The 12,933-nt window shown below is 38.1% G+C and overlaps 1 protein-coding gene across 3 annotated transcripts in view; it reads left to right on the top strand.

Moving 5' to 3' along the window:
• The first annotated feature begins 2,815 nt into the window (after positions 1 to 2,815).
• Positions 2,816 to 12,933, top strand: part of CLINT1 (clathrin interactor 1) — a 56,535-nt gene continuing 46,417 nt past the window's right edge. For 2 of the 3 annotated variants that reach the window (XM_035013286.1, XM_035013302.1), the window contains exon 1: positions 2,816 to 3,051. In XM_035013286.1, the coding sequence (XP_034869177.1) occupies positions 3,011 to 3,051 (41 nt within the window). In that variant the 5' untranslated portion in view covers positions 2,816 to 3,010. The remainder of the gene's footprint in view (positions 3,052 to 12,933) is intronic. The other variant, XM_035013294.1, reaches the window with a different exon arrangement.

Genomic DNA, 12,933 nt, shown 5'->3' with positions numbered 1-12,933 from the left:
AGAAGTGTAAGAGATTAACTGGGGGAAACACCTATGAAGAATAAAGGGAAGAGGGAACAAGAGTAAGTGGGGACAGCCTCAGACTCCAAGGAAGTTCTGACACCTGTTAAGGGAGAGAGAAGGGAGGAAGATTGGGTAGGAAGACACCCTGATTGCAAGGAAACTCAGAGGAATTCTGGGAGAGGCAGATGGGGAGCCCAGGGCAATGCTTGCCTAGTACAGAAGTCTTGCACTGAGGAGAAATGGCCTGGCTCCAACATGCTCACTCACTGCCTAGGAGTGAGAGCGTGGACTTGATGTCAATGCTGTGGTGGATCCCTGAGGAGTGGCTACTGGAAGCTGTCAGCCATTCACATTCCTTGTAACTGGTTCTCTTAAAGAGAGATTTGGGCTGTGCCTCCCCATGGTTGCCACACCTGTGTACCATGAATTAAATCCTCCCATGGAAACATCAGGGAACCAACCACAGAAGATATGCAGCCAGAGTCTACAACAGCGCCTCACACATCTGAGTACATTTGCTTTCAAACCTTGTGTTGGTTTGGCCTTACTCAAAGTGTCAGCTCATTTAGTGAAAAATGTGTTTTCCTGAAGAGGGGTGATTGGGACATTTTCTCATTTATTTTTCTACAATGGACACATTTAAATTGCCACAAAGAAGTTACTATGGAAACTCCTCCCAAACTTGCAAGATAAAAGGTAAAAATGGAACAGTTTGTTGACATGCAAATGGTTAGTCTTTGGAGACCACTTTTTAACAAACTCTCCTTGTCTGGTTCTTCTGAGTCCATTAGGGACTCTCTTGAATCAAAGGTAGACGGGCAGGTTTTTTGGTGTTACATTCTAGAAGTCCCCAGCGTGACAACTCCGGAATAAGTCTAGACACTTCCAAACTTGGTGTTGAAACAAGCAAAGTAGATAGTGACATTGTACTCTCTAGGTAATTCTGCTGATGCTGATTGTGAATTGCTATGAATGTACAGACAGGCCCAGGGCAGGGAAGGTCGTTATTTTTATGCCAGGCCCATTCTGAGGTGTACCCTGGACTTGCTTGTTTGAAAGTTAACTTGCTGAGCTATTATTTATGCAAGGTAGTTTCTCTTTCTTAACTCCTCTGGCCGCAGTCCATCCTTTGAATCTCGGGCTGGACAGTCCTTTCTACAGGAAACAAACTTCTCATTTGAAAGCCCCATTTCCCTACCTACCTCTTCTCATCTTTCCCTGCCTCTCCCCACCCACCAATCCAATTCACTTTATGTCTGCCCAAGCACTCCTATCTTGACAAAGCTTTGAGAGAGCTTTGTCCCAATTTCTGCTTTTTATACTTTTCTCTCTGGCAATTCTTTCAACTTGCTTCTCTCAGGCCTTAATCCCAAAGCTGTATTGAAACACTTTCAAAAATGCTTCCAGTAATTAAGTGGATGCAATGTGAAGGTGACTTAACCTGAGGAATTAGGGGGTCAGAAGTTCTGGGTTCTTGATTTAGGATCATTGTTAACAGGCATCACAACTAACAGCAATCAATCTCACTTCTCCCTTGTGAATCAGTCTTCCTCTTCACCAGATATTCTTTTCTTGCAGATCTTTTTTTTTTTTATGGCCATCTCCTTTTCATCATTCAAGATTTAACTTAAATATAGTGTCCTCAAAGAGGCCCTAAATACTCCCTAATGTTATTTTCCTCTAACATCATTCTCTATAACATTATCTTCTGTTTTCTTCAACCACTATCTATCTGCAATTATCTTAAATGTTTCCTTGACTATTATATTTGCTCCAAAGACCTTTAAGATCCTAGAGAGCTGAGGCCGTGTCGTTCTTTTTCCCAGCTGTATTCCCTACTCCTGGCACACAGATAATTCTCATTAAGTAGTTACAGAATGAAAAGCACTGTAAAATTTAAGCAGTTGGATCAAATGAATTTTAAGGTTTCTTGCAGCTTTAACATGAACAAACTTAAAAATGAGTAAGTGAAAAATGAAGTGACAGCAGACATTACAATAAAACACTGAATGCAGTGTGTGTATATCTATGCTTAAGAATATAAACCTGCCAAGTTCTTGGACATGTCCTAGTGTTGTCTTTCTAGTTTCCTATAGAGTGTGAACTAAGTTTCTGAGCTTTACGATGAAGTATCTAAGGAGGATATTAGAGAGCTGTCTAAATATAAAACCACTGTTTCATAGAATAAGAGTGGAATAAGTTTAAGAATACAACCTCTTCAATTTACAGTATGGAAATTCAGGCCTAAGAAGGAAATATATTTGGAACCAAACACAGTGATGCTTCTGTCAATGTGGAATGCAAATACATATAGCAATAACATTTCTGTATAATCATTATTAATAACATAGCAATACTTTCTATTTCTCTTTTTTACTGGACTGTTCCCACATGATTTATTCTGTACTTTCTCGGGTAGTACTTTAACAAGACTTATTTTACAAGAAAATCCTTTCAATTTGAAGGTTCAAAATCCTAGCACGCTGTGGACTGTTTCTGGGGAGAAGCAATACTTTACGTTCGAAAAGTTTGTCTGAGTGAAGCCAGCTCCTATACTAGTACTTCTGATACTTGGGCACGGAGGATTCGTTAAAGCACAGATTGCTGGGCCCCATCACCCAGAGTTTCTGGTTCCGAAGGTCAGAGGCATGGGGAAGCGTGCGTAGAACTGGGAAAATCTGACAGAAATGGTAACAAACTTACCACACCAACTCTCTCAGTTTAACTGGTCCGCTAGGCGCGCAAAGAACTACAAGTCCCGGTGTGCCCCGCGCGCGCAGCGGGCGGAAAGTCGGGCACTTCCGCTCCACGCAGCGCCTCTGCCCCCGCGTCTCGACGTGTCACCGGCGGCGCCTCGGCTGTGGCCAGAGAAGGACCTAACTGGGGGAGTTCGTGGCGGCGGGCAGCGGCGGCGGCGATCCCGGCCTGGATCTGCCCCGGCGCGGAAGTGTCGCGGGGTCCGTGGGGAATAGGGGAGGGAGGCGGCGTCTCGGCCCGCGCGGAAACGATGTTGAACATGTGGAAGGTGCGGGAGCTGGTGGACAAAGCGTGAGTATCGGGGGGTCAGTTGTGGCCGAGGCCACGCAGGGAGGGGAGGAAGGGGGAAGGGGAGCTGGCCCCGCGCCCAGGGCCGCCCGCGTCACGCCCCCCCCGGCTCGGCCAACCCCATCATGGCGGCGGCCGGCTCTCTCCCCGGCCCGGAGCTCGTCCAGCCCGGCGAGGCTGAGAAGGGACCCTTCCTCGTTTCAGAACATCCTGTTAGCCCCTTCCTCTCCTGTACAGGCCTTTCTCACCTTGCCCCTACCTCCATTCCTCTAGGCATAGATCCTTTGGTCAGGGGAGGGGGCGGGGTTGTCTGGAGCTGGGTCAGTGCCCTGGCCGAAGGACTGTCTTGGCCCCAGGCTGTGGGCTTTGCTTCCAGGGTAGCAGCGAAGACTTGGGGGTGAGGGACGCAGTGCACTGACCCTCTGTGTTCCTGAGGGTGTGGTACGGAGACCTTAGGCCTGGTCGGGTTGTGTACTTTACTGGGTTTCTTTTAATTCCTAATGAACCCGAAGTGTTGGAGTGGGTGGTAGGTGTAACAAGTGGCCATTGTGGTCAGACTGAAGTTACTCAAGAGGAGATTCATCCTTTGCTTTCCTAACACTAGTGAAAGTAGATCACCACGTAACTTACTGTGAATCTTCTTTTCCTCTGTTTCCTTTTCCACTACACTTCATTTTGGGAGGGCCAGTTGTTCCATTTGGTTTAATTAACAAGTCATTAAGAAATTTCCCCTAAAGAAGGAAACAACCCAGGTTTATATCCTGTTGATCTGCTCTTAACTTCACTGACAGGTAAAATGACTAATAACATAGATGATTCCCTTTAAGACTTAAGTGATAACTTTAGTGTTTCACTACATTAAGAAAACCTTAATACTTAACAGACGTAACAGTGGTTAAGTAAGTTCTTCTAGGCCAGCAGGAAATAAAGTTTAAGAATTTAACCAGTCTTACTCCTTTTGGGTTCTAGTGATTAGGCAATATATGTGGTGAACAAAAACGTTTGTGACAACAACCCAACCTAAAATGAGGAAGTGTAGATGGCAAACTATTGAGTCTTTCTTGACACCAAAAAAAAAAACCCAAACAAACAAACACACCACACACACAATTTATAGTGGCTTGGATAATGCATCAGATAGAACTTAAGAGTTTGACCATATTTTCAAATTTTCTGTGCTACCAAGGAGTAGAGTGTCTAAAAAACATAGGTTTCAGAACCTGCAGAGCTGGGTTCGAGCTGTTTAACCTTGGCAAGTTACTTAATCTTTAAGTGCCCTAGTTTTCTTAGTGCAGTGTGAAAATAATAATAGATACCTACCTTACAGTGTTGTAAGGATTAAGGGCTAAAGGCTTTACATATGAAGCCCTTAACATGATATGTTTAAATCAGAATACTTTTGATAACTGTAGCAGATGTTCTGCAATCAGAGTGAGATAAACATTAAAAGAGAAGCACCATGTTTGAAAAGTGATTTGCTTTAATAATTTTCCTTTATCAATTATTCATTTGATGATTAAGCCCTCAGACATTTATTTTGGGCTTATTTTGCTGTTTATACGGCCTTTGCTTTTTTTTTTTTTTAAAGATTTTATTTATTTATTTGAGCCAGAGAGAATGAGAGAGAGAGAGAGAGAGCACATGAGAGGGGGGAGGGTCAGAGGGAGAAGCAGGCTCCCCGCCGAGCAGGGAGCCCGATGCGGGACTCGATCCAGGGACTCCAGGATCATGACCTGAGCCCAAGGCAGTCTCTTAACCAACTGAGCCACCCAGGCACCCCGGCCTTTGCTTTTTGAAGATAAAATCATCCTTCTTTTCCAGATCCAGGTTCATTAGTTGTTTTTTATTTTTTTTATTTTTTTTTTCCATGGGTGTCATGCATGCCCTACTGGATCATTGGTTGTTTTTGTTAATATATGATACAGAGACTTAGATACCAGCTTAAATAGTTTTTAAAAGTCTAAAAGTCTCTACAAAACTATTTCTAAGTCAGAGAACAGCAGGAGAAAACCACTAAGAAACATCTTGTTATCTTAGAGGACTAAGTTTGTGATACAAATTTGCAGCGGCTGTCTACATTTTTCAGGAGATGGAAATCAAGACAATGTTCCTGCTCTTGTACAGTTCATATTGTTTGCCTTTATCACCTATGTTTCTAATCTTCAAATGTTCAGGTTAAATTTGCCACGGAAGTAGTTATCAAGTCATAATGGAACAACTGTTGTTGAAAAAGAACTTCTGTCTTCCTTTTTACTACCCACTTTAGAATGCAGACTTGAACCAAGTTATTCAGGAACATGTAAGAATGTTGCCACCAAGGACTTTTTAAAGCTTTTGTGGGTGTCTGACACATGACATTAAGATGTGAGGTTATTTTACTGATGAATACTCAGGATTTAATTTTCATCTTTCACTGGCAGGAGAGAAGAAATTCTTCCCTCAAAATATAAGAACCAGGGCGCCTGGGTGGCTCAGTTGGTTAAGCGACTGCCTTCGGCTCAGGTCATGATCCTGGAGTCCCGGGATCGAGTCCCGCATCGGGCTCCCTGCTCGGCGGGGAGTCTGCTTCTCCCTCTGACCCTTCCCCATCTCATGTACTCTCTCTCATTCTCGCTCTCTCAAATAAATAAATAAAATCTTTAAAAAATATATATATATAAGAACCAGTACCTGTATCACTGTTCAGTTAGACTCTTCACCTTAAAATGCCATAATGGAGGAAAAATAGATCCATAGAATGGACACTTTGATTATTAGGGGGATAAGGTATTGAGGGAACTTGAAGAAATGACAAAGTGATTAAGGATTCCTCACAGAATTTGGGTTAAGTGCACTAGTTAGGGGTTTTGGAGACGGTTCAGATTCTGATACTGCCTTTTAAGCTAGCCAGGTGTCTAATTTTAGAGAGAATCATATAAATGTCCAGATTATAGATTACTTATCTGTAAAATGAGGGGCTGGGGTAGAGAAAGACTGTTTCCAACTTCACTGGCTCTTTGGAGACATGAATTTCCATCAGCGGGAAAGAAATGGAACTAGTATTTCACAACAGCAGATAAATTTTGGAACGTCATTGTCCTCCAGAGACAGTTTCGGCTGAAAAGGGAATTTTTTTTTAAGTGGTAATCAATAAATGTTATATTTAAATGCTTTATGCAGTAAATAAGTGCAACCTATGACTTAGGAGAACTAGGACTTTATTTAGCGTATATCCCTGCCCAATGAGGTTTACTTCAGAAAGAAAAATGTACTTTTTCAGAATGTGTTCCCTGGAGCTACAGTTAGATCAAGTATGGTGGCAATTCTGAAGTATAATGATGTATTTCAAATATTGGCTTTTGAGAATTTGAAGACCCGGAGAGTGAGGAGGTATTTTCCACAGTTGTTGCACCTACTGGTAGTATTAAATGGCTTGTTTTGCAGAACACTGAGGAAAAGCAGATAAAGTCATAGGCCAGCCAGAGCTTAGAGGACCAGTTTCCTCCCACTTGTGCTCAAGTTGCATAAAAGACAGCGGTGGCAGGAAAGGATAAGTGGCACCACTCTTACCAACTAGGACTAGCTTGACCACTATTGTGTGACCTGTCTTCTTGTAATAAAATTGGGTACTTTTATATTTTGTCATCCCATACATGGTATAAATTGAAAGTTGCTGCAGTTCTGGTCTTTTTTTCCTCCAAATTTTGGAAATGTAGTGAAAGTGACATGATAGTAGTAGATCGCAACTGCTGCTTATTATTCAAGCCCAGCTAATCCTTCTCTTTGATCTCAGGGAGTAGTAGTAATGGTAAATCTATTTCATTAGTGGTCCTTACTCTTTTTATGATAGTGATTCATATAGTGCTGGCTAACTCCTATAGAAAGGTAACTGCTGTAGATAGTCCGTTTTAGGTTATTTTCTTAAGCATAGCTTGCATTTTCCCCCATAAGTTAATTTTTGTTGGTGTTACATGCATTTTTAGCTCCTACATGTTTAGCTCATGTAATAGAGCTACAGAAACTACTGTTCTAGTCTTGACCCCAGAGGGAGAACTTTTGGCTTTTATAGAAAATAGTTCATTCTGTTATTTCAACAGATAATACATTTATTATTTTTTTGGCGTAGTACTGTATTTTCTGAATTTGAAAAGTATAATACCTGCCTTCAAGAAACTTGACATTACAAATATGCTACAATTTGAACTCATCATCAGTTTTGCCTTTTAGTCTGCAGATGGTTTCCCCCTTATTTTCCCTATCCTACCAATAAATCTCTGTTCCGTGTGCTTCTTAGAATTTGAAAGCAAACATGATTGTCAGCTTTTTAGTCTTCCCATATCATCTTTTTGGGAACCAATTACAGATAATTGTTATTCCTGAAATAATTAATTATCCTCCTTCTCTTCTAGTAAGTTGTTATAAGAGGATACTAAGAATTTAATTCCAAAGAAGAGTTTAATTTATCTTCTGCCAGCATTTCTGTAGTTTAAATTAGCCTATTTAGTACTAGTGTCAGAATGCTTTTAAAAATCACTTAGTTGCCTCTTACGTCTTTCTGTGCCCTGGTGTTAGTTTACAAGTAGTTTTTCATCTGTTTACTGATATATCCACTAAAAGTACTTGGCTTTTTTAAAATTTTAAATACCACTTACTAGTACTCCTCGTTTTTACAGTATGGCTCCACAGTTGAAACTTTTTCTGTGCTCTCGTATTATTTTCTTACTTATTTCTAATGTTTACTTAATATTTCTTTTAAGAAGAAAGAAAGAGTATAGGCAGCTTAAATAACATCTTAATCTTAAAGAAATTTTACTGTTTTATCTTTCATATTAAGATATATCTAGCTATTAAAAAGTACATTTTTTTAGTATTTGTAATAGCTCTTATATACAATGAGTTAACTCCTTTTAGCCTCAGCTGACATTACTTAATATTCTGGGACAACATATTTAACTGTTTATTCTTTTATGCTTTTTTAAGGTGTCATTTCATAAGCTTTCCTTGTTTTGTCTACTTATGTGTGTTTGTCCATCCATCTGTTTTTATAGTAATTTGCTAGCAAAACACATAATCCTACTATACCTCCAGGTGATATTTAATGGATCTGTGAAGCAGTTTGGTTTAGAGATCAGAACTGGATTAAAATCCTGGGTCCACTACTAAGAAGCAGTGGTCTTGGGCATTGGAACAGTATCTCTACATTTTTCTACCTAGGAAGTGGAGATGATATTTATTTTACAGGGTTCTTGTGAGGATTAAATTAATGTGAAACACTTAGCGTATTATCTGACATAAAATAAACTCTTGAAATGCCTATTGTTATTATGTAGTCTTTAATACAGAAAATAATTTATAACAGAAAAAATCAAAAGAATATAGTGTTTAAAAGAATAAAGGAAATATTGTTATCAGACTACATTATTTACAAGTATGTAAGAACTGTATCTTAATCCATGAATCATTATTTTCAGTGGGCACTCTTTCATAAAGCTCTTCATCTGAACGGACAGCTTAACCTACATAAAGGAAAACTCATATAAGTATCTGTACTACATGTGCCGTGTGTTGTTTGCACCAAGTTATAAATGCTTTTATTTTAATATTGTGAAGCATATTACAGAAGTAATTCTTTAAAAAGACATGTTGGGGAAGAGAGTCTTTGGGAAGACATATTGTAATTTCCATCTGCTAGTTTTTCTTCAGTTTGTTTTGTATTTTCTCAAGGTTTTAAAGATAGGGCTAATGTAAACTTTCCTCCTAAAATGTAAAATGATTTATTTTTTGAAGGGAAATTGAAGTTGATGGTTTATTCTTAAAGAAACCGAATAGTATCAAGAAAAAGAAACCTCTAAAATATATCAAATTTGTGATCTCTGACAATAGATGAGCAATATATACAAGGAAAGCACATCGCAGAAAGGGCTTTCCAATTATTCAGTCCATGCTCCTAAGTTGGCAAGAAATTTTTTTGGCTTACCAGAGCTCTTTGGCCTGAAAATTAAATACAGGTAAAAGAACATAATGTATTCCCATGTTGAACCAATTTATAGCTATTTATAACTCATGGATAGATTTAGCTAATGAACTATTAGATATGAGTAATTTTGTTAATGTGCAACAAGAGGCATGATTTGTACTTAAGGAGAGTACAGTTTGCCAATTAGAATGTCTTTTGACATGTGAATTTTGTTTAGTTTCTAAATTCTTAGGAGAATAGGTTCTACATAATTCAAATGTAAATAATTTTAGCTTCCACATAAATTCACCACTACATGGTAAATGTGTATGTATGCTTTTGAAATGTTTCACTCAAAAATTCTCACCTAGGCACACCTGGGTGGCTTATTCCGGTTATGTGTCTGCCTTCAGCTCAGGTAATGATCTCAGGGTCCTGGGATCAAGCTTCGTTGGCCTCCCTGCTCAGTGGGGAGTCTGCTTCTCCCTCTCCCTCTACCCTCCCCTGGCTCATGCGTGTGCACTCTCTCTCTCAAATGAATAAAAATCTTTAAAAAAAAATTCTCATCTAGATAGCCTTAAATTTTTTTTTTTTTTTAAAGATTTTATTTATTTTTTAGAGAGCGAGCGAGAGCGAAACAGCATGAGAGGGGAGAGGGTCAGAGGGAGAAGCAGGCTCCCTGCTGAGCCGGGAGCCCGATGTGGGACTCGATCCCAGAACCCTGGGATCATGACCTGAGCCGAAGGTAGACGCTTAACCATCTGAGCCACCCAGGCGCCCAGCCTTAAATTTTTTAAATAGAAAAAATACATGGCACTGAAAATTCAATTTCTTGTTTGTCTTGCTATTTGTTTTCATGTATTTTTAGCAAATCATTAAAGAACAGTGCAAATAAATATGCTGAGGGTTTTTTTCTATTGATTTTTCTCATATTCATCTTAAGGTTGTATGATTAAAACTGTTTTTATTTGTAATTAAACCACAATGGTTAAATAATACTTAGTTTAATGTGTTTGGCTTATATTTATAAGTTTGGTATTGAATGGGCTTTTGAAGTGTGGCTCACTTCCTGTGAAGCCAAATAAAAATTTTAACCCTATACCCTGCTTTCCACATAGCCCTAGTGATTCTTTAAAAATACTAAATCAGATCTGGCTCAGAGCTCTCCTCAGTCACTTCTCATCTCACTGGCTCCCAGCCTGAACTTGATCTGCCTCTCTGCTGCCCCCTATGACCTCATCTTCCACCACTGTTTCCTCCCTATATAAAATAGCATGCATTCACCTACATCTCTTTTCCCCTCTACTTCCTTTATTTACATGTATTCTTCTGCTACCTCTAGGATTAAACTCCTTAAAGGGAGGGACTTTGTCTTGTTTACTGCTGTATTACTAATTCTTAGAACAGTGTATGACATAGAGTAGGTGCTCAATAAATATTTTTGAATATATTAAATTTAATAAGCCAGTAAATATTACTGAGGAAATCTTCTAAGTCCAGATATTTTTAATAAAAGCTGATAGTTATTTAACATTTGCCATATGCCAAGAACAATTGTAACAACATTATTATCATCTTCAATTTATTGCTGAGGAAATGGGCCACAGAGAAGTCCAGGCACTTGCCCAAAGAAACACATCTAGAAAATAGAGTCTATATTTAAATCTAGATGTCTGTTTTCAGGACATATATTTAACATTTTTTGCTAACTTTAACAAGACATTATTTTTTAAAAATGCTTTATTTTACTATAATAAGGGTGAGTTACCAGTGTATACCTTATACTAATTAAAAATTACTTTGAAAGAAATATACAATTCTTAAGTTTCTGAACCAAAATCAGTGAGTTTTTTCCCCTGTATGTACCTGTCATAAAAGAAAAACTTTCTGGACTCTTGCAGTCCTTTGAATAATGTCTGTAAGTTGGATGCCCCTCAACAGAAGGGAAGCAAACAGATGTAGGTGTAGGTGCAAAAGAAAATCTTAGCTATTGTAGTGAAGGTGCTCACTACTTAATCCTAGAAAGTGTTAACATTTTTGAACTATATTATGCGCTTCAGAATTAGTAGTCTAACCAGCTTCCACAGCTTTAATAAGTTTCACATAATCCTTTGATCTTTAGATTGTGGTCTTTGCTGTGTCTGTAGTACTATGTTGTATTAATCTGTGATTTATGCCCACCTTTTCGCAATTTTTCTTTAGATTGAGCGTTTAGGAATATATTCCGTAGTCCATTATATACTTATCCAAGTACTATGTTTTTGGCATAGGTTGTATTTAAATGTTATGCAGTAACTGAAAATACATTACTGATACCCTTATTAATTTGGCCGTCCTTTATAAAGATCCTTCACTGAGTGGTCATTAAATATCTGCCAAGAGCCCTGTGGAGTACTATAGGATGAGAGAGAGACCTTATGGTTCCAGTGGCAGCATATGATCTATCAGGCAGATATACATGAAAAGCATATGAAAAAGAAATAGAGAATAATACAAGATGGTATGATATCTGAATTTGGGGTACAGGATGTATAAATACTGTTGGAATTTAGAGAATAAAAAGAACAAGATAGCAAAAGCTTCATGAAAGAGATACATCCTGAGATACTTTTTTTTTTTTTTTTAAGTATATTTGCCTGAAAGGAAGATGAGGCTGAATAAGATATCAAACATGAAGTGCAAAATCTGAAACCGGTCAAATAACAATGTAGACTCACTGATAAGAACCTGCTCCCAAATGGTTCCAAGCATAGGATGGCATCAGTGAATACTGTCTGAGAAGATGTTCCATTGCAAAAGGAAGTGTCCTTCCTACTCCAATCAAATAGTACAAATTAAATAACTTGAAGTATAGATATTTGGGGTTTTTTATAGTTTTGAGGGGAAATAATTATAGAGGTTTGAAAATTTTGGTGGTGGGGTTCTGGAAGTAATTTCTTACATGTCAGAAAAGTTGAGTCTAGTTTTTAGGATTTGGAAATACATTTGGATAAATCTAAGTTTAATCAATCAAGGGTGAAAAATGAAAAACTTTAAACAAAATATCAAATATTCAACTTCATATAGAGGTAGTTTTACAAACTTATCACTATTGAAGTAGGTGCAGAATTTCTCATTTTAGCTTTGTTGATAGGATTTTTAGTTACATACTTTGGTTAGTGTTTGATATTTAGTAATGTTTCTGAACTTAATCAGATAGAAATGAAAAGAATCAGTCTTGTAATCACACTGTACAATATCAAGCATTTGTGTCTACAAAGATGTAATTTTCACATGTCCCAGTGCAGAATTTTTCATCAGTTTATTATTCTCTTAGAAGAGTATGAAACTATTTTTCTAAGGTTAACTAATTTCAGAACTTCCTTTTAGATTTTTTCCTGAGGAGTCAGGTAATACATTTAATAAAATTACCTTAATAGGGTATTTTAAATAGGGTACCACATATTTAAAAAGGTACTGGTCATGAGTATGTTCAAGCTGAGCAAATTTCTTTGGATTTCAATTTTATTTTTAAATGAGGGTGGTAGGGCACCTGAGAACACCTCTCCTTTGAGCTCCACGCTCAGTGGGGAGTCTGCTTGAGATTCTCTCTTTCCCTCTCTCTCTCAAATAAAATCTTTAAATGAGAGGTGGAAGGGGTAATTAGAAGGGAGACTTGATAAATTAAGATTCTGTCCATTTTTGCTGTATAAAATGGGATAAAGTCTACCTTCCAGGACTGTTAAGAGAATTAAATGAGTTAATATATTATGGAAATGTTATCACCATGTTCTCAATAAATTCTTCTTCATTGCTTTTGTTTTGTTTATTTAGTTTCGTCATTGTGAGACAGCTTTAAGAAGCAGTAACCCAAAATTAAAAGATAGAGTTGAACAAAGACTTTTATTCCTTAGATTAGTTCTAATTAATAGAAATTTAAAAGTTGGCAGAAATTTTTAAATAAACTTTTA

This window comes from Mirounga leonina, unplaced genomic scaffold, assembly GCF_011800145.1.
Source record: "Mirounga leonina isolate KUSES-001 unplaced genomic scaffold, KU_Mleo_1.0 Mir_104, whole genome shotgun sequence".
NCBI classification, from domain to species: domain Eukaryota; kingdom Metazoa; phylum Chordata; class Mammalia; order Carnivora; family Phocidae; genus Mirounga; species Mirounga leonina.
Note: the sequence above shows the minus strand (reverse complement) of the source record. Positions and strands in the feature narration are given on the sequence as shown.